Raw genomic sequence first — 22558 nt, 5'->3', positions numbered from 1 at the left:
GAGGTACTTTGATACCATGAGTTGAATTGTCCCCTATAACCATGGCTTTCTCCTTCAGAAACCAGTGGGTCACTCAGACTTTTCATTAGATGATTATATCCTCTTGGTAACAGAAATGAGCCTAACTTGCCATCAGCTGCAGTAGATAATTTTAAGCGTTTGCTTACTGGATCGGTGATAATTAATGCATACCTTGCAATGTATTGAAGATGGCAAATAGATACATAAATGGAATGTTAACAGGGGCCCATGCAAAGAAAGCAAATCCCCAGGTGATCCCCAGTAAGAAGGTGAGGCCGGTGACACTTCTTATGTTTTGCAGTATGTTCTTTTCTGCATTTTGATGTTGCTTCTGGTTTTTGATTCGGCAGAATTGAATCATCACCACAATGAACATACTGAAGTTCAGGAGGAACATTACACAGAAATAGGCCACGGCAGCAACATAGAATACAATGTCATCCTTGATCCAACAGCTGAAACACAGGAGAAAAGCACAGAGCTGGTTAGAAAATGGGTTTCAATGTTGTTGAATGTTTCCTTTCTTTTAATGATCAGAGAAAATCTTGTCTTTATAACATGAAGTTACACAAGCATCTTATTTCACACTGAGCTGCATAGTGAAGTACTTCACTTTAATGTTCATCTGAATTTAAATAATTGCAATTGGAACCAGCATTGACCCAATGTAAGACGTGTCATTTGAATAGCAATAAGTTAGTTGCATTTCCTCTGATTTACTCTATCACCCATTTCATACGAATTCATCGATGACGGAGCTACAGTTTTACGGTTGTAGGCTTCTTTGCTAATTCAAAGCATAATTACTTGCATGTGAGCTAGATATACAGCACCTCATGGTAAGAAGCTGGAACCTAATCATTCACCCAACTAAATACACAGTCAATAAAGATCAGGAGCTCCCACCACCCTTACATTCTTTTCTCGTCCTTGCTTGGCCCACTGCAGCCATTAAGTTGACGAGTATAGTGTTTGCCTCTCCCCATTCCACTCAACTATCCAGGTAGGGAATTTTGTTGCCTTCCTGTACTATGTCTTGCAAGATTACAAATGAGTCTTTTATAGGTCTGTTTGACATGTTATTATTGCGTGTGATGTAGAGAGGCAAACTCCCAAAAGAAAGAGCAACATTAATGGGTAGAAATAATATTTCCATTGCTTATTAACTAAAATGTCTTCTGTAATCGACAGCAAATTTGTTTGCTTCCTCTGGCAGACCCACTTACAACATATCAGAGGTAGTGTTGGCGATCTTGTCGTAGTGCCCAAGTCCATAGTTGTCTGTTCTTATGATGAGGATGATGGCAATCACAATACTGGGAGTTCCTATTTCAGGCAGGGAAGATTACAGTTAGCAAGCTGCTTATAAATACCAGTTGTCCCACTGTAATTTAGGAAAAAATGCACTGCTACAACCTAGACTTCAATTCAGTATAAAAACAAAATAAAAAACACAATTTCTGCAAATTATAAGACAGTTGCAATAGTTCCTATTATCATCTCTCTTACTTATTCCTTTGCGTTCCTGCTTATCTCCCTCTATCTTCACCCTCCCCTCCCACAACCAACCTCACTCCATCTGTCTCTCCTCTTTTTTCTCTGCTTCCATTCATCATCCAACTGTTCCTGTCTCTCAAATCCACCCGTCCCTGTCTTCTATCTCTCTCAACCTGCCTGTCATCATTTGACCCTACCCCCTAGTCCATCAATCAATATTATATTCTACATTCTTAAGTCTATACTCAGAATTTTGTTATTGCTTTTTGCTTGTACTCCCTCAGTGTATTGATGTGGGGAAATTATCTATATAATGGCATGGAAAAAGAAGATTTTCACTATATCAAACCAATTTAGTCTGTCTCACCACTCCCGGTCTCTTCTCTATACTGCCCTCCCCAACAGGTCCTGCTTGACCTGTGGAGTTCCTCCAACAGTTTGCAGTCTCTTGTGCCTCCAAAGATACACAAAGTTTTCCTGCCCTGATTGTTGTTCAGTCTGCACCACAGAACACATGCACTCAGTCCACAGGTGAGGAGAATACTCAGGTGCTTGTAAACCTCTAGTGTTGTTTTTCTGAAGGGAGCGCTGATTCCCAATTGTTGACTATATTCAAGGTTGTCTGGTGGATTTTGCAATAGTCAGTGAATTGCATGGAGACTGGAACTGAAACACAGAGCACAAGAGGCTGTAGATGCTGGGTTCTGGAATAACACATAAGATGCAGGAAGAACTCAATGAGTCAGACAGTGACTAGGGAAAGAAATCGACAGTCAGTGTCTCAGGTTGAGACGCTTCATCTGGACTGAAAGGAAGAAGGACAATAGCTAGTAAGAGCTGGCGGGTGATAATTGGATCTAGCTGAGTTATTGATAAGCAGATGTCAGAGGCCTGGGAGAAGATAGAAGGAAGTGACAAAGGGCTGAAGATAATGAATGTGATCAGAGAGGAAGGTAGGGCATGGAACAGAGCGAGAGAGGTGGGGAGGGCAATCAGTGGGATGGGTGTGTAGGTGAAGAACAGATGAAGAGGGTGGGGAAGGGAATGATAAAATATCAAAAACCAGACAGCCATCATCTGTCTTATCTGGATTCACCTGCTAGATCTTGCTCAATCCCTTGCCCCCACCTCTTTATATTGGCCATCTCCCCTCCATCATTCAGAGCAGATGAAAGGTCAGAACCCAAAAAGCCCATTACCTTCTGTAGATGCTACTTGACCTGCCAAGCTCCTCCAGCACTTTGTGTGAGGAACTGATGTACAAGACTATCCATCATGTTATTGAATGATGGAGCAGATAAAGGAGACCAAAGACCTACTCTTGTTTCTACTTCTTTTGTCCATCGTCGTTTATGTTGGGCATCATACAGAGTTTGGAAATCAACTTATTTTTAATATGAAATAACATTCTTTGTAAGAAACAGAATTACTTTGAAGTGCCATGAGAAGAAATTGTAATTTGTCTTTGATTCTAAGTGTTATATATGGAAAGCACTTGCACAAAGAGATACAAGTCAGCAATGACGTCAACCAAGACTGATTAAGATCTAACTTTACAAGCCAGGTGAAGGATTTGCTGACTGCAACATGAAAAGAAAACTATTAATAGAGCATGTTCTTCAAAGAACGTATGGGGCAGGGAGCTATGATTGATGGGAGTAGCTGTGAAACAAACAAGTGCAATTGCTTTCATTAATATAGTGTCTTGACTTGAGAAGTGATATGAAGGTTTTATCTATAACATGTAACTTTGACCTACACAATATACATGCTTCATACTGTTAGTGGTTCAAAAGGGAATTTTAGATGGGTGCTATGGTGTGTGTGTGTGAAGGGGGGGGGGCGGGAGGAGCTTGTGGCAGCTTGTGTCACAACTCCCAAATTACAAATTTCACTAGCAAACCTCAGATGCGTTTCCAAAGTGAAAGATGTCAAATGGCAGGTTAGGGATTTGAGAAAGAGGCTGGGGTAGCAGCCAGAGAAGATGGGCTGAGACCTGGGCTGAGGTCACTGAGAGAAGAAGGTTCTCGAGGGTGATGGTAATGAAAGAGGGATGGGGCTGGGTTCTTCAAAGATGACTGGAACTTGGGTTGGAGAATGGAAAGAGAAATATTGCACAGCCTAATCATCTACCTCCACACTCCTGCATTGACCTAATGCACAACAAGAGTCAACTTTGTGTATGACATTTTCTTTTTAACAACAAAAACTTTGGAACTTACTTACCCCAACCGATGATGCAGAATTTCAACATGTACTTGCGCACATATGTGTTAAATACTTTAACAAGAGCCAGGTACATGTGGACAGCTTCAAGGCTCATCCATGTGAAGGAAACCAATAGGAAATAATGGAGGAACACAGCCACTGCAATACATAGACCCTTGATGCTGAAGCCCGAAATCCAGGAATCAATGAGGAATGTCATATTGAGAAATAATAGGGCAGTACACAGGTTTATTAGGATTTTTGAGGGATAGTCCCTGCGGAGTTTCCTGAAAGAAAAATGAAAAAATTGAATTGTTACTCGTCATTCATTCATTAGTGATCACGGTGATCACATTTCCATTTTGTTATACTGTATGGATTTAAATTAGGGCAAGGAGGAGGGAGAAATAGTTGAATTATGCCACATCAAACTAAATTAATCACAATTGTGGAAACTTGTTTATTTCTTATAAGGACACTGCAAACACTGCCCTAAATTCTACATCCATTACAACATCCAGAGTCGGTAACTACTTGATTTTGCTGTTTGTGAAGTGATGGATACAATGCCAGGCAAGCTGATGAATGTCATTACTCTGAATTACTTTGTGGAGGAGGGACATACTTCAACAGTAACAAGTTTGTGTTTTGGGCTTCGGGAAAACAGTCAACAGCCGTGAAAATAAAAGCAAGTCTGCAAGCTACCACTCGTGTGGCTCCACAAGGGAGCCTGCAGATGCTGCAAACCTAGAGAAACACACAACATTCTGGAGGAATCTATGGAGGCAAATCAACAGTTGATGTTTCAGGTCAAGCCCTTCCTTTCCAAACTCGATAAAGGGCTTCTTACAGGTTATCTGTTTTAATATAGATCCAGTTAATAAATGACCTCACTTATGGAAGCCAGAATTTATGTAAATTCTCCCATACAATTTTCAAACTTGTAATAATAATAACTTACTTAATAGATATGGCCATTCCAAACACACATACAGAAACCAATAAGTGAAAAACAGCTGAAATATGCTGAATTAAAAGAGGAAGTTGAAAGATTATGGGACAGGGTATGCATCAGAATCAGCCTATCATCGGCCTATCTCTTGAAATTTGTTATCTTTGTGGCAGCAGAGCAATGCAATACATAATAACACAAAAAACTGTAAGTTACAGCAAATATATATATATGATAGTTATATTAAATAAGTAGTGCAAAAATAGAAATAAGAAAGTAGCGAGGTAGCGTTCATGGGTTCAATGCCCATTCAGAAATCGGATGGCAGAGGGGAAGAAGCTGTTCCTGAATCATTGAGTGTGTGCCTTCAGGCTCCTGTTCCTCTTTCCTGATGGTAGCAATGAGAACAGGGCATGTCCTGGGTGATGGGGCCCTTAATGATCTCATTAGTAATATCTACATCTGGTGTAATTGCAAAGTTACTACACAATAGCATTGAATAATTAGGCATATGCACCAATATTTATGTAAATCTCCAGAAAGCCACAATACTAAACACTACTAAAAAAGTGTGATATTTCCTAGCAATTGAGAAATGAGTGTGCTTGGCAATGCTTGTACCTCAGGTTTTATCAGTTTGAGCTGACAAAAAAATGAAAATAATTCAAAATATTCAGTGGTATTCATTAATGACTCAATATAGTGTAACCCCCTGGTTCACATATTTACTGTTATGCTGTAGGTATTTCACGTTAGTAGTTCTGTAAGAGCAGTCTGTTCTGTTTTCCACCTGCTTGGGTTATTGTTGAAGATAAGGGATGATGGGGAATGTATGCCACCCAATTAGGATGGTGGAACTGGGGGAGAGGTTTTTGGTAAGGGACATTAAGGTCTTGGGGTTTTGATCTTGGGGTTTTTTTTTGGCGGGAGATGAAGAGAGAAAAAGCTGGAGTAAACCGGTCATAGGATACGACCCAGTGCGGGACCGTGATTCGATGAAGCTTGGTGGCAAGATCAGCTAAGGATCGGTGAATATTAACGAAGCGTTGAGCTCCAAGTTGTGTTTAGTTAAAATGGGCCCTTTTCTTTTCCTTTACTAACCCTTTCGTTAAGCTAAGGCTCATAAATATAATTCCTTTAATTGCATGCAGTATACTGTCAGTTATTTTGTGGCATTAATTTTTAACAGGTTAGCAAGTTGCACAGCATCCACACAAACCGGTGTCTGGGGTGGGAGAGTTGACTCAATCTCACGGGTTTAGCGGGACCAAACTGTGCCTTCCCTAGACTTGCGCAGCCAAGGAAACCGGGGGTTTCAATAGTATAGCATATATTCTGTTACAGGTTGAGTACCACTTATCGAAAATCCCAAAAACTTCCAAAAGCCGAAATGTATTTGAGCACTGACATGACGTCCGAAATGGAAAATCCCACAAGGCCTGGGACGGTTCTTAGGCAATGTTCAGGTCACTGTGCACCACAGACTGTTCTGTGAACTGATGCACTGATGTAGTGAACAGAAGTTAATAAAAAAATTGTAAAACACTGCATATAGCAAAAAATTAAGACACTGACATACGTTCACTTCAATGCTGATGAATCTATTCCTTCAATACACTGATTGTGTATTGAAGGAATAGATTCATCAGCATTGAAGTGAACGTATGTCACTTAATGGTATGCTGATCAGGAAATAAGCAGAGATCTATCATGACAATTGAAGGTAATTATGAATATTCAGCAGGCTGGTTGCAGAAATTTAAGAAAAAGCATGGCATTAAAATTTTTAAAGATTTGTGGTGATAAAATGTCTGCTGATCAGGAAGCAGCAGAGAAATTCATTGATGAGTTTGCCAAGATCTTTGCTGATAAAAGCCTAACACGCTGAATGGCTGCATCAGTACATATGTGTAATGAACAACTGTCAGACAAAGACTGCTTACTGGGAAATTCAGAATCAGAAACTATGGCGATCCTAAACTATCTCATTTTATATTCCAAAATATTCCCAAATCTGAAACACTTCTGTCCCGAAGCATTTGAGATGAGGGGTACTCAGCCTGTAGCTTAATTAATGGCAGCATCAGGGTGACTATTGAATGAAATGGAAGGATTAGGCATGAAGTTCTGGAATTCTGGTCACCCCCAACTGTGGTGACTGCAGGAAGAGTGTAGAAATGGTTTACCAGAATGTTGCTTGGATTAGAGGGTAATAGAAGGTGATACAGTCGGGTAGCAGTTAGCTCAACATTTAAAGTGCCAGCAATCAGTAGTCGAGTTTCAATTCCTATTGCTATCTGTAAGAAGTTTGTATCTTCTCCCCATGACCATGTGGGTTTCCTCTAGGTGCTCCAGTTTTCTTCCCACGTTCCATGTTACATTGGTGTCGGAAGCATGGTGAAACTTCTGGGGCACCCTCAGCACATCTCAGAACACAGTGGCCGTTGACATTTCACTATCTGTTTTGATGTATGTATATGAGACAAATAAAAGCTAATCTTTAGCTACAAGGAGACAGTGAACAAACTTGGGAATCAGAGGCTGAGAGGAGACTTAATGGAAGTTTTTTAAATTATTAGAGGCACAGATAGTGTAGCCAGTCAGAATCCTTCCCCCAGAGGAGAAATGTCAAAAACCAGAGGGCATGCTTTTAAGGTTACAGGGCAATTTTAAAGTCGATGTGAGAGGCAAGATTTTTTACAGAGAGATTGGTTGTTGCTTGGGATGGGCTATCAGGCATAGTAGTGGAAGAAAGCAGTTTGGGGGCATTTAAGAGGCTTTTAGATAGATTCATGAATATGAGGGGACTGGAGAGATATGGGTCATACACAGGAGGATTACACTTAGTTAGAACAGGCATTAAGATTAAGAAAACATCATGGGCCAAATTACATGTCCAGTTCTGTAATGTTCTATGTTCAATGATTATAGCAAGTGTATGTAGAATGATATGATATAGATTACTATACAAAATTAATTTTTCTGACACTGAGAAATCAGCTTACGGGCAGTTCTTGGGAACACTTACACAACCTGAAGACGACCCTGTAGTTCACTTTGGAGCGGCAGCTCACTGGTTCTAACATTTAGGGAATGAGAGTGGGACATAATAGTGTCGAGACTATTGTAGGATCAGCCATGCTGGCGAATGGCAAAACAGGCTTGAGTGGCTGACTAGACTATTCTTAAAGTTTCTCTTTAACTTGTTCTTTTGCTGGTTCTTAAAGTTTTATGTTCTTATAAGATTTCAATTTTACATGACACATACAGGTTTCCTGTGCTTCCTGAGACCCAGTGAATGGAAATTTATGAGGCTGAGTAGGACCCAGCATTTAGAACAAATAACATAGAACATAGAACAAATCTTATCATCAAAGATTATGGGGAAAAGGCAGGAGAACAGGGTTGAGAGGGATAATACACCAGTCATGATGGAGCAGAATCAATTGGCCGAGTGGCTTAACTCTGCGTCTATGTCTTATGTTCTTATGGTTTTAACAGCACAGGAAGAGGAACAGGCCTTCTGACCCACTAATTACATGCCTAACTAATCTAATTTCTTCTGCCTACATAATGTCCATATCTCTCCATTCTTTGTATATTCATGTGCTGATCTAAGAGCATTTGAAACACCTCTATCATATTTGCCTGCACTACCAATCAGGCACCAACAATGTAAGAAAAGCTTGTGTGCTCATCTTTGAACTTACTCCCACTCACTTTAAATGCATGCCCTGTGGTTTTAGACATTGCTGCCCTGTGAAAAAGATACCAGCTCTCTACTCTATGTTTGCTTCTCATGACCATAAACTCATTACAGGAACGTGAGTAAACTCTGGATATCAATAAAGACGGAGCACTCATAGATGCTCACTCAGGACAAGTCTTGTTGAGGAGTGAGGAGTTAGGAGGTAGGTATTGCAAGTTAATTTGTATCAGAATGGATAGCAAGTGACTGTCTTAGATCAGACATCAGTCTGTGAAATCCATTTATAAGAAAATTTTCCGTTACAGGTCCAGATCCAGCAGCTGAAGGGGGAACCTTGCAGTAGTTCTTGACAGTACTCCAAGTCCTGTGACCATTAGTAACTTGGCGAATACAATACGCCCAGGGTATTGTTAAAAAAATACAAGCAGCATATGTAGAATGTGTTTAACATGGTAAAATATTCTAGTTTAATCACATAAGGAAATGGATAATCACAAATTAATCAATGGATTAGTTTATAACCAACAGCTTAAATGAGGAGAAGGGCATGGAGAACATAGAGGCATCTGAGGTGGGAAGAAGGACATACAAGATAAAAGTCTAGTTTCTGAACCAGAGTGATACTAAAGAACCTTTCTACTGGTTGTGTTTATACTGAATCCAAACAATGAAACAAATTTTCTTGCCATTCCAAAACCAATTAACTTGAGCAATTCAAATACAAAATAATCTTGATAGATTGATCCAAACCTTTATTTTTGTCAGTGTCATAAATCCTCATAAAACTAGATGGACTTTCTACGTAGGAGGGGATGCATGTTTTAAAACAGACATCTCCTTTCTACTGTGCAAGTCCTAAATATGTCAAACGCCTCATTAATCAAGATTAAGAATAGATTAGCTAATGATATTTTTAACATGAGGAGGCTTGCCAAAAACATTTTGTACAATGTTGGTCGTATCAGAGAATAATTATCTCCAACACCAGCCTGAAACCTTAAGCTGAATTTTGTTTCCTTTCTTTTCTTCCTCACCAGCAAGTAGTGTGAAGCATGAGGTGATAGTTCCATTATATTATCATGCACTAAAGGTCTTCATATATAGCTGTGTTTGGATAGTGAATGTAAACAAACATGGGATCAGGAGAATCACCTCGAAGCCCATAGACCCAAGACAAAATTGCAATATTGGTTGGTTGAAGTTGCAATATTACCTACTACTACTACTACTACTACGTCGACTCAGGCCTAGGAGGCCAGCATCGGGCACGATGACAGACTCTCCACTCCTCCCTCTCCCTCATCAGTGTGTTCAGTTCATCTACATTAGCCGCGCTGCTGTCTTCTAGGAGCATGTTGACCATAGTCTTGGGAGGGTGCCCAGGGTTCATCCTCCCGTGCTTGGGCTCCCATATGATGACTAGGCTGGCAGGTAGCTCGGGGTGGCATAGACAGTGCCCCGCTAGTTGCAGTCTTCTCGCCTCGATTTTAGTGGTGAGCATTGGTAGGTTGTTATAGAGCTCGACGTTCGTCATGTGCTGTTGCCAACTCACGTCAAGAGCCACCCGGAGCATTCATGTATAGTAACCATCTAGAGACTTTCGCATAGTCTTGGTGAGTATCCACGTCTCGCATCCGTATGTGAGAATGGACTCTATGACTGCTATGAAAATCCTCTTTTAAAGCCCTCTGGTCAGGTTCAACTTCCAGATTTCCTTCATGTCATTCATAGCCCTCCACACCAGCACCTTCCGTATCTTTATGTCCTTTTCCGAACTCATCATTCTTGACCCGAGGTACTTGTAGTCAAAGACTTTCTTAATGGTATCATTCTCTACGGTCTTGAGAGTACCTTTGTCGCAGTTAAACGCCATGTACTCTGTCTTTTTAGCGTTTAGGTGAAGTCCAATATTACCAATGGTCTGTATTACTAAGCAATCCATCACTCATTTCATGCTAACACTGTGCCCCTATGATTTAAGAGTTACTGCATTAAAGTTTAAGAGAGAGGGAAGGTATAAAGTCAAGTTGATTGAAGACAAATGGTATATGGGCTCTTAGTGCACGAGGACTTGAATACAAGATAAGAGAGGTCTTGCTTCTTTTGCAGAGGGTCTTGGTAAAACTGCAAGTGAAATATTGTGAATATGTTTAATAGGTCTCATGTTTCTGCTACAGGAAGGATATACTTGCAATTGAGGGAGTGCTAAGAAGGTTAGGTTCATGGAATCCTAGAATTGTACAGCATGGAGGCAAGTTACTCAGCCCATCTTGTCTATTCCAACCCGTTACATTAATCCATCAGCTAGCACTTGGCCCACTGCACTGTAGCAATTCAAGTCACTAGATTGATTCCTGAGTTGAAGGGTCTATCCAATGATGGAAACTAAACAGTTTCATTCTTATTCTCTAAAGTTAAATGTGAGAGATGATCTGCAAAACTCTTACAGAGCTTGACATGGTAGATATAGCAATGCTGATTCCACTGATTAGCGTATCTAGACCTTGGGGGTCACAGTTTCAGAGTAAGAGGTTTGCAATGCAAAGAAATTGAGAAAGATTTCTGTTTGAAATTCCATCCTCAGGAGTGTAAAAAGACTCAGTATATTCATGAGTGAGGTTTAAAGCAGGAAAGTGGTGAGGAGGTTAGCATAGAACAAGTGGACGAACTGGCTACTTGTGCAATTATTTCTCATGTTCTTATATGAAGGCATTCAACAACCTTGTCACAACAGAAAGCAGCGTTTTTGGAGTGCTGGCCCTCTAGTGGATGTGACAAAAACAACAGCCAATTGTGCATTGTGACATCCCACAAACAGAAATGGGCCAGCTAATCAGATGTTACAGATTGTGCAGTGAATGTTATCCAAGCCTTTGGGGTTGTTCTTTTTTGAATAGAGACACATGGCTTTGTCTAGTTAGCAGTTTTTAAACTTCTACCATATGAACAGTCAGTGTTCAAGAACTAAAATAAAGCATCAATATATAGAGATATCCATTTAAGGTAGAGATGATGTGGGTTTTTTTTTCTCCAGGGGTTGAAGAATCTTTGGAACTCTCCAACTCATTGGGCACTGGGAGCAGAGTCTTCTGAGTATTTTTAAGGCAAAGGTAAATGGATAAACATTGAGATAAAGATTTACTAGGGCTAGGTAGTAATATAGAGTTAAGGTTATGATCATATCCATTGTAACCTTAACAATTAAAGTTTCAATTGGTAATTTTAATACGATTTGAGTGGCTCTTGTTTGAAAATGACCATATTGCACTCCCTGTAAGTGCCAAACTTCTTAAGACCTGAAAGTGGGGGGGTTAAAATTTACACCTTCGAAGACTGAGATGTATGTGGCACATTGAGTTACACTCACCTTCAGTGTGTAGTGGAGTGCTGGGCATGTTACATTAAAAAAACAGGCTGGATGCACGATTTATTTTAGAAATGGAACATATTGTAATTTCACTGGTTTGTAGAGAAAATCACCCAGTGTTGGGTGTATTAGAAAGTATATGAGGAAAACAAGATACTCACTCAAAGGCGAGATAGGTAACCAGGGTTATAGCCAACAGAATTGAGGAAAGTCCGCAGCCAATATATGTAATGAAAGTGAGGATCCGGTTGTTCTTTTCATCGATTTTGTCTCTGGAAATAACCTGTGGAAACAACAGAAAACTATGTTACTTTGCATGGAGCTCTGGTTCATCTTGATAAGAGTTATTGCAATTAAATACGTAGCCTCTTCATTCAGCATTTTTCTATGCACTGAATGCAGTATCCATCAACTTCCTTTAAATAGTTTCACATATTTGTTACTTGTAGATGTCTTTCATGATAATTAGGTTTAACGGCATCAATAAAGTAAATGAGGAAAAGAATTTGCACCTTTAGTCCGGTAGTGGTGTAGAATTTACTGTTGAAGGGGTGATAGAGACAGGAACCCTCATCGTGTGTAAACTGCACCGAGATGTGTACTTGAAGAGCCATGAGCTACAGGGCTATAGATCCAGTGCTGGGAGGTAGATTAGTCTGGATAGACCTTTAAAACTGCATGGACACAATGGCTCAAATGGCCTCCTCCTCTCAAGTAGTTTTCTGTCATTCTATCCACGGGTGACTCTAAGATTTCTAAACCATGAACTCTCATACTCTTTATAAGACTGCCACTCTGTGACAACTCTGTCAAACCTGCCTGGGAATGATTTCCTGCTATTAGTAAAATGCCTAATGTAAAACTGACGTTCCACTCCAAGACTTTCCAAAATTCTTCCTCTCCTGCATTCCAATATATGATCAGTTTCAACATTATGAGTTTGAACATTTACTGGGCAAATTTTCTTCGCTCTTCTTAGTAATTAGCCTCAAACCACATGTTAAATTAGTCTAGGCATCAAAGTTATGAATAAACACTGGTTATTATCAAGTCTTTTTTTGTAACAGCTTGCTATGAAGTATTTAGGTGTCTTGTAGAATTATTACAGTTTTAGATTTCATTGGCTGCAAAAGTCAGAAGTGTTGAGGTCACAAAAGGTCTTTCTAAAGATAGTTATACTAATAAGATATTCTTATTTAACACCAATACATTTAGCATTAAGCTAGATTATATCTAACATTTTATTTGTTTTCTTAATCATTGCACTTAGAAAATTGCAGGTACTTTAATCATATCTAACGAGGGTTGAGTTCTGGCCAGGAAGTCTTTCCAATTGTTCACCTACCAGCAAGATGCCGAAGTGCGTGAGATGGTCACATTCACAGATTGTCTCATTAGAAGCTTTCAGTGTTGTTCTGCAGCCATCTGAATTCCATCCGCCACTACCATCTGCAAACATAGGAAGGCACTGTAACATTCTGAAATTAAATTCTGGCATGCAAAAAGCATACACCATTGCACCCACTCCAAATAAAAAACTGAGAGGGTGGATTGCATTAAAGGCTGCAGAAAAAGCTTGGTAGTTTATAGAACTGGGCAGAATAATGAGAGTGAAAAATTAATGTAGGCAAATATTTATTGCTGCATATTAGGGAAGAAATACTGGACAGATGGATTTTTTTGGGTTGTTTAAATATGGCAAGGAGTACTTACTGTTTCTACTGAAGTCCCAGAACACACACCGTACATCAGAATTATTCTGAAATTAAACACAATGCAGATATATATCAATTTTTGTACAAAAGAAAGGCGGGTATGACTTATACAGAATTAACCATCTTTAACATAACAAGATTTTTACAACCATACCTGTTCAAATGTGATCAACTTATTTAATTTTCTTTTAATAAATACCTGGAATTAAGTCCCATGCAATTGATTTGCATGAAAAACAAAATTTTCCTCAAACTTTCTGATATTAGACCTAGCATCTGCCTATTAAAGTATGTGCTGTAGTTCAGTCCGAAGATTGTGGGTTTAAGTCCCACAGAAGGTTAAAAATCAAAGCAAATCTGAGTATGATGCTGAGGTAGCATTCTGCTGCTGAGACTGTTGTCTTTTAAATAAAATACTTAACTGAGGCCCTCTTTGTTCTCTTTGCAGAATTATTCCTGATGTCACCAGGTCAATATTTATCAATGTCACTAAAAAGATGGTCTGATTGTTACTTTAGAAACCTTTTGTGCACAATCTGGCTGCTGTGGTTCCATCCAAAACATTCTGGATGTCTTGACTCCCTACAGAAAAGCACATCCTCTTTTCTTCAATTATGCCCTTTTCCCTTGGCAAAGAAATTTTCAAGCACCTTCACTCCATCTGCAAAAAGCGGAATTTCCTATGGCCAATCATTTTAATCCTATCCCCATTCCTGCTCCAATGTATCAATCCACAGCCTCCTCTTCTGCCACAATGAGGCCATTGTCTGGGTAGAGGAGCAACACCCCACGTTCTATCTAGGTAGTCTCCAACCTGATGGCATGAACATCGATTTCTTCTTTGGGTAATTTTTTCTCCCCACCCCCTTCCCCTATTCCTCACTCTGGCCTTTTACTGCTTCTCCTCACATGCCTATCACCTCCCCAATGCCATTCCTCCTTCCCTTTCTCCCATAATCCACTCTCCTCTCCTATCATGCACCTTCTTCTCCGGCCATTTGCCTTTTGCATCTAACACCTCCCAGCTTCATTCTTCATCCCCCTTCCTCTACCCATTTGGCTTCACCAATCACCCTACAACTTGTCCTCCTTCTCCTTTTTATTCTGGCATCTTCCTCTTTGTTTCCAGTCTTGAAGAAGGGTCATGGCCTGAAATGTCGGTTGTTTATTCCTTTCCTTAGATGCTGCCTGACCTGCTAAGATCCTCCAGCGTTTTGTGTCTGTTGCTCTGGATTTCCAACATCTGCAGAATCTCTCGTGTTTATGATTTGTTTTATTCAGAAGATTATTTATTGACTTTCACTTCCCAAGAATAGTGTGTTAAAAATGTGTCTTGAAACCTTTGTGGCATTACAATTCTGACCTAAAATAAACTTTCTCAATATGATTCTTATATCATATTTTCCATTATATACACAGAAATTTCCCAGCTACTTCTGACAGGAAGCTGAGTGTACAGCAATGGTGTGTATCAGAGAACAATCATAGACCTCGGTAATACCTCAGTGGGCTCAATATTCCTGAATGTGATTTGGACTGGATCCATCAAATTAACAATGCTAAGATTTGCAACACTGGATGCGATGATGTAGCTGTTCAAGGCAGATGTTTCCTCCGTGCTGGGATCCTGGTAACATATGGAGCATAATTGTTAAAAAAAAAATAATGAATTGTAAATCTAGAAACAATTAGTCATATGATCCTTAACCACTAGCCTGAAAGCTGGCAAGGAAACTGATAATCTATTATTGACTGAATTTAATCATTAATCTTGAATGCTTTCAAATATGCCGTGGGCTATAAGATTCCGGGAAGTTTTGGCAAAGCATAAGTAATGACCTATGCCATAATTTTCCAGCAATTTTACAGTTTAAAATAAACACAATACATATATATGTTGTCCCAACACAGCAAATATCCAGGAGGTCCTAGGTCACTAAGACTGAGCGCCATCGTAACGTAGAGGTTAGCACGACACTATTAGAGCTCAGGGAGTTACGGAGCTTGGAGTTCAATTCCGGCACCATTCTGTAAGGAGTCTCTGTACGTCTCCCTGTGGAATGCATGGGTTTTCCCCAGTGCTCCAGTTTCCTCCACGCAGTCCAAAGATGGCACCTTCTTAGGTAGGCTAATTGGTCATTGTAAGTTGTCCCTTGATTAGGTTAGGGTTAATTGAGGTTGTGGGGTTGCTGGGGCAACATGGCTCAAAGGACTGGAAGAGCCTACTCTGCTCTGTATCGCTAAATAAACAAACAAACAAATAAATAAATAAGAAAGAAGTAGATTTCCTCACTTCTACTCGCAGCATTTGTGTGAAGTTTTAAACTTCTTTTCTGATCATTGTAGTCATCCAAAAGCAAAAAAAGCAGTTAGAATGCTACCTGGAAGAGTGTTGGTCTTTCATAGAAGGTGAATTGAACTCTTGATGCTAGCTCCTGATTCTCCGATGTCAGGTTGCTCAGCAGAGAAGGTGGAAGTCTAATTGCTGCAAATGTTTCTGGAGGGGCTGCTTTATCCAGAGAAACCTGCAGAATAAAACCAATCATTGCACAGACCATTAAGAATCAGATAACAAGAGGCTGTTCTTTGAGTTTTTGCAAGGACTGGGCACTTGAAACAGCAAATTTCAGATTTCTTAATTTAGCATGATCACAGACATCTTTTATTTAGCATAGGTTTTCTCACTGTTAAACTCCAAGCAAAACTCTGACCGCTTTTTGGCTTCAGACATTTCTAAATAAGGTGTAAATTTTGGGGTCATGATACCTGGAGGTTGGTGATGTCACTGATGGTGAAGTCTGCTCCATTGAAGTCCGAGGCATTGATCTTGGATACCGCCAGAGCCAAAGAGGACGAGGTGATGTTTATTGATTCAGTTGAAAAATTCAGCTTCAGGCCAATTGTGTCTACACTTTGTATTAGTCTAATGAAGAACAATCTCTGTTAGCAGCTGGCAGGAAGTTATGTGTGCGAAAAAGGAGGAGAAAGAAAGAGGTGGAAATTTATGTGATCAAATCAAATAAATGGTTTAACGATTTTACAGATCTATTTACCTACTGTTACTGCAGCTAAAGACAACTAGATATAGTGAAATGGATAGCAAAATGGGCAGAAAATCTCAAAGATATTCAGCCCTCTGCATGATGAAATATCTTTATTATTCTCCTTTTTTCACGAATTACAACTTTGCAATCTTGCCAGCATTTTTAAATTAAAAACAGCTTGAGGAATAATATTAGGTCATAGAGTCATACCACATGCAATTTGTCCTTTTGGCCCAGTTCATCTATGCCAACCCAGATCCCTATCCAAAATAGAACCAATTGCTTGAATTTTTCTCATACTATTTCTAAACCTTTACTATCCATGTATCTCTCCATCTAGTTTTTAAATTGTATTAGTGTACTTGCCTCAACCACTTCCTCTGGCAGCTCATGCTCCTTTCTTGTTGAGCTCATCCTGTCATTGTCAATAAATATTCATCTTTTCACTCTGTAAACCTTGCACTTCAAATTTCACTTCTCCAATATAATACAATTTACAAATTCTGCATCAGAAAAATCAAATATCTCACTCGGGAAAATACATACACTTTTAGGTAGCTTGTGGATGGATATCCACTCACAGTACAGCTACTTTATTAGACTTATTCATTGTTCAGTAGATACCTGGACCAAGTTTTAACAGGAAGAGGACAAGAGGACAATTTTTAATTCATTTTGGGTGTCATTGGCAAAGACCAGAATGTTTGTGTCCATCCCTAATTCTCATTGAGGTGGTGGTGAGACGTCACTTTGAACCACTGCCATCTTTCTGATGAAGGTACCCCCATTGTGCTGTCAGGTAGGGAGTTGAAGAATATAGACCCAGAGATGATGAAAGACTGGCAATGTATTTCCAAAAGTTAGCAGCAAGTGCAATGCAGAGGGGAACCTGCAGATGGTGGTGTCATGCACATATGCCACCAATATTCTTCTTGGTGGTAAGAATTGGGAGATGCAGGCAGAGTAGCCTCGAAGGGTGACTGCAGTGCATGATACGGATGGAATATGCTGCAGCCTATGGGGACCTAGAGTGGAGGGAAGGAATATGTAGGGTTGCGGTTGGATAACCAATTTAGTGGGCTGCTTTATCCTTGATTTTGCCAAGCTTCTTGAGAATTTTTAAGCTGCAATCTGAGAGGCAGTAGGTCACCAATTTTTGGATTTTTAAAATCCATAATTTTTTGATAACTATTTGGATTTCCTGATTTGATTCTTCAGCATAACCTGTGGCCAGGATTGGTAATTCTTCCCAATAGTCTTTGAAGCAGGTGTTGCACAATCTCTCCGTCACACATCAATCTTCCACTCCCATCATCCTTATCCACTCTCGCAGCTCTCAATACCACTGAATCTTGAACTCTCTACAACTGCAGTTCATCTCCTTGGAAGCATTCCCATCTGGTATCTGGCCACCTTCTCAATCTGGCTACTAGCTGGTTGTGACATGAATATCAAAACTATAATTAAACCCTGCTGTTAAATTTGACTCCACTTTCTTGGCATCTCCAGGGTTTCTCCAGCACCTTACACTTCCCCTTAAATGTTGAAGACCTACTTGCCATATCAAATAGTTTCCTCCTCACATAGTCAACTCCATATCTCTTTTTATCTCTGTGACCACCTCCAACCTGATAACCCTCCAAACTTTTTGCATTCGCCCAATTCTAGTCTCCTGGATATCTCTTTTTATTTACCTTCAGCTTCCAAGATACAGTACTTGATTGCTAAACCTCTTCGCCTTTCCTATCTTCTGATAAGTGATTAATTAACACATTGACACTATGAATACATTTTTGGTCATCTGTCTATAATTCCGTGGCTCAGTGCTGATGTTATAAAATGCAATGAAAAATGTTCCCTATTAAAAGCAGATGAGTTGCTCTTGCCATTCTATGTTACCTTGTGGAAGATGAAGCAAGAACAGCAGGGGGGGCATTGAGGAGGGCGCTTATCACGCCAATGAGTTCAGTTGCCATGCCTGCATCTATAGCTTCCAATTGCAAAATTTTTTCCAGCTCAGACACAAATGCAGCAACATCAGTTTCACTCAAATTCGTGATGTTCAAGGTCACTAGCGTAGCTGGTGGACTCTCTGAAATTAAAAGGGGACTAAGATTAGGAAAGAATATCCCACAGTGTTTTCACTGAAGACTAATAAAATGTTGTTTCCCAAGCTATTCAAATACAATTAACATTTAGTTGAAGAAGGTAGAACTAGAAACAGTTTTCACAATTTATTTAGAACAGGAGCTGGGATAGACCACTCAGACCGTCAAACCAGATGTACCCTATGACTGAACTTCTCTTCTGTTCCAGTTCCCTAAAGCCCTCAATTCCCTGATCTTTCAAACATATATCTACTTCCTCCTTAAATAGCTTCAATAATCTAGCTCCTAAGCAAAGAAAACTGCAGAGCTTCACCACTCTACAAGAATTATTCCCATGGACCTCAGTTTTAAATGATCGTACTCTGATTATATAATGATGAAGTTTCTTCCATCAGTAAAAATCATCTCAATATATTTACCCCGTCATGCTCCCTCACGCTGTTATATACCACTCTCTTCAAAGTTCAAAGTTCAAAGTAAAATTTATTATCAGAGTACATACATGTCACCACATACAACCCTGAGATTCTTTACCTGTAGGCATACTTAACAATCTATAGAACAGTAACTGTAAACAGGATCTGTGAACAACAAACATCAGGATTTGTAAACTGTAAACAAACTTGTGCAAATGCAGATAATAAGTAAAGCAATAAATAATGAGGAAGAAATAACAAGATGAAAGAGTCTTTAAATGAGTGTGGTTATTCCCCTTTTGTTCAAGAGCCTGATGTTTGAGGGGTAGTATCTGTTCTTGAACCTGGTGGTGTGTGTCCTGAGGTACTTGTACCTTCCGCCTGATGAGAGCAGTGAGAAAAGGGCATGGCCTGGATGATAGAAACATACAGCACAATACAGGCCCTTCGTTCCACAAAGCTGTGCCAAACATGTCCTTACCTTAGAAATTACCTAAGGTTACCAATAGCCTTTTATTTTTCTGAGCTCCATGTACCTGTCCAGGAGTCTCTTAAAAAGCCCTATCATATCTGCCTCTGACACCGTCACCGGCAGCCCATTCCACACACTCACCACTCTCTGTATAAAAAACTTACCCCTGACTTATCTCTGTGTCTACTTCCAAGTACTTTAAAATTGTGCCCTCTTGTGTTAGCCATTTCAGCCCTGGGAAAAAGCCTCTGACTATCCACACGATCAACGCCTCTCATCATCTTATACACCTCTATTAGGTCACCTCTCATCCTCCGTCACTCAAGGATGAGGATCTTTGATGACAGATGCTGCTTTCCTCCGGCAACGTTTCATGTAGATGTACCCAATGGTTGGGAGGGGTTCAACATTGATGTAGTGGGCTGAAACCACTGCCATTTGTAAGATTTTCTGCTCAAGGATATTGGCGTTCCCATAGTGGGCCGAAATGCAGCCAGTCAGCACACTTTCCACCACACGTCTATAGAAGTTTGCAAAGGTTTTCGATGACATGCTTGAACCTCTGCAGACTCCTGAGGAAGTAGAGGCGCTGTCATGCTTTCTTCAGAATTATATTCATATTTTGGGCCTGGAATAGATCCTCTGAAATAGTGACACCCAGGAATTTAAAGTTACTGACTGTCTCCACCTCTGATCCTCCAATGATTACTGGCCTATGAATCTCTGGTTTCCCTGTTCTGAAGTCTACAATCAGTTTTGGTCTTACTGGCATTGAGTGAATGGTTGTTGTTATTACTCCACTCAGCCAAATTTTCCATCTCCCTCCTGTATGCTGATTCATCACCTGCTTTGATACAGCCCTAAACACTGGTGTCGTCAGCAAATTCGTATGTGGTGTCGGAGCTGTTCTTAGCCATTCTGTCAAAAGGAGTATATTTAAGGGGAAAACTGGTACAATTTCCTGCAGCCCGCAGCCCGCAGAGAGTCACCCAATGTATGCTAGCGCCCTCTTATTCCCGATCCCAGGCACTGGTTAGCCTTAAAAATAAATAAATTATAAGACTCTCAAAAATTCCATCAATGAAAATTGATATATTTGCAAATCTCTTCCTTCACAGCTTACAACTATATACATTCATTCAGTTGTGCATAGGATGGGAGCACCTGTAGTAAAGCCAACAGTTATCATTCATTTAAAGCTGTGTTGTATAAGAAAGCATGATTGATGATCAGCAGTACAAAAATTGTACACATTTTCTATACCCGTAACGTTCACTTCAACAGTTGAGCCGACAGCTGGAAAGAGAAGAGTGATACTTGTGTTACTTAGAGGTGCATCAAAGGCATTTCCACCAGATTTGAAATGAAAACAGAACTGTTCTTTTCACATTATGATATCACTTGGTGCAGTTTCACCAGAAACTCTCCTAGAATACAATTGAATTTTGTATTAGTAGAGCCTCAGGAACTAATTTTTGGGAAGCTTCTGGGAAGTCTGATACTGCACTTCAACATAGAGAGTGTACAGTAACTCCGCATCAAGAGATTGTTAGAATTCCATCCAGGATTTAATGACATTATTTATTCTTGAATGATTTGCTCTTCCTGAAGTTTTCCCATAAAACAGCTTAGTGATGGGAACGCCAGAAGAAACCAAATGAGTTCAGGCTGTGAAACGTGGGAAAAATTTAGATAAGTCAGTATGAAACATTTGAGCTGTGTTCATTGGCAAGCCCTTTAAAAGGCCATGGGCTAACTGGATAACTATTTCAAGGAGCCTACTCACAGAGCAGAAGAGGCTTGCCCTTTGTTTTGTGATCAAATGCATAACCATTCTCCAGTTTAACAGCATAATTAAAGTAATTGCTTGCTAGTATTAAATCTACAAAAATCGGGTTTTCCATACCTGGAATTAATGTTGCATTGACAGTGCTGTTCCCTGTAAGGAAATCATAACATTTCAGATCAGACAAGTAACCACCAGACATTATCCTGCTGCATTTCAGTATCCAGAACAAAAGATTAACAAAAAGACTGTGCAATGATTATAACATAAAACATTAAATATTGAATTAGCTTAATAAGGCCTCAGAATTTACTCCAGCACTTGACAACCAGGCAGGTTTTAATTTTATGTTCTTACTAACTTTTCAACTCAAATCAAGGAACTTGCAGTTTAAAAATTAATCTAAGGTGATCATTTCCCACAACATTTCCAGACCTGCCACCTCAAACATTCTGTTTGATGTTGTTCTCATAATACTAAAAATATTGGAGGTTTTGCTAATTTCCACAGCAGAGATAAAGTAAAATAGGATGTAATTTAGAAATGCTCTTGAAAACTGTTTACATCTCAGCTGGAAAACCTATGCACTTTCTGTAGAACAATTCAATAGGAAAGATGTCAGGTCCTTGGGTTGGGTACAGGAGTAACCTACCCTAATAATTGACTTTAGTAAATAAACAGGGTGACTGTAGAATCTACTTGATTTTTTATTTTGAGATGTAGCACAGTAACAGCTGCTTCTGGCCCAATAGGCCCATGCTGTCCTATTACATCCACATGAGCAATTAACCTGCCAAAGGGTTATAGCCCAAAACGCTGTACTTTTTTCCATAGATGCTGCCTGGCCTGCTGAGTTCCTCCAGCATTGTGTATGTTGCTTGGATTTCCAGCATCTGCAGAGTTTCTCTTGTTTGTGACCATTTAACCTATGCAGATATACGCCTTTGGAATTTGGGAGGAAACCAGAGAACCAAGAGGAAACCCAGGTGGTCACAGGGAGAATATACAAACTCCTTACAAACAGCAGAGGAATTGAACACGGGTTGCTGGCACCAAAATACTGCTATACTGCCATTCACAAAACTTCTTGAGAGCTGGAAGCAATTGAGAGAAGGTGTCACAGAGGCACTCAAAGTTATGAAAGATTATGGTGGGTATTTCTTCCAAAGGCAGGTCAGTTGGCAAACGTATCTTCTGGTTTTGAGACAATACGTCATGGAAAAAAGAGAAAGCAAGAGGAATTTCATTTTAACTCCTGCCTAA

General features: G+C 39.8%; 1 protein-coding gene across 1 annotated transcript in view; it reads right to left on the bottom strand.

Moving 5' to 3' along the window:
* The window catches only part of LOC134348721 (adhesion G-protein coupled receptor G2-like), a 189144-nt gene that overhangs the window by 13008 nt on the left and 153578 nt on the right, over nucleotides 1-22558 (bottom strand). The window contains exons 43-53 of the mRNA XM_063052526.1: nucleotides 21416-21448; nucleotides 18413-18605; nucleotides 16236-16392; nucleotides 15851-15994; nucleotides 14971-15096; nucleotides 13468-13513; nucleotides 13100-13203; nucleotides 11916-12037; nucleotides 3745-4013; nucleotides 1248-1347; nucleotides 193-476 (exon numbers count right to left, since the gene is read on the bottom strand). Coding sequence (XP_062908596.1) covers nucleotides 193-476; nucleotides 1248-1347; nucleotides 3745-4013; nucleotides 11916-12037; nucleotides 13100-13203; nucleotides 13468-13513; nucleotides 14971-15096; nucleotides 15851-15994; nucleotides 16236-16392; nucleotides 18413-18605; nucleotides 21416-21448 — 1578 coding nt within the window. The remainder of the gene's footprint in view (nucleotides 1-192; nucleotides 477-1247; nucleotides 1348-3744; nucleotides 4014-11915; nucleotides 12038-13099; nucleotides 13204-13467; nucleotides 13514-14970; nucleotides 15097-15850; nucleotides 15995-16235; nucleotides 16393-18412; nucleotides 18606-21415; nucleotides 21449-22558) is intronic.

Source organism: Mobula hypostoma, chromosome 6, assembly GCF_963921235.1.
Source record: "Mobula hypostoma chromosome 6, sMobHyp1.1, whole genome shotgun sequence".
Lineage (NCBI taxonomy): Eukaryota > Metazoa > Chordata > Chondrichthyes > Myliobatiformes > Myliobatidae > Mobula > Mobula hypostoma.
This window is presented reverse-complemented; position numbering and strand designations above follow the sequence as displayed.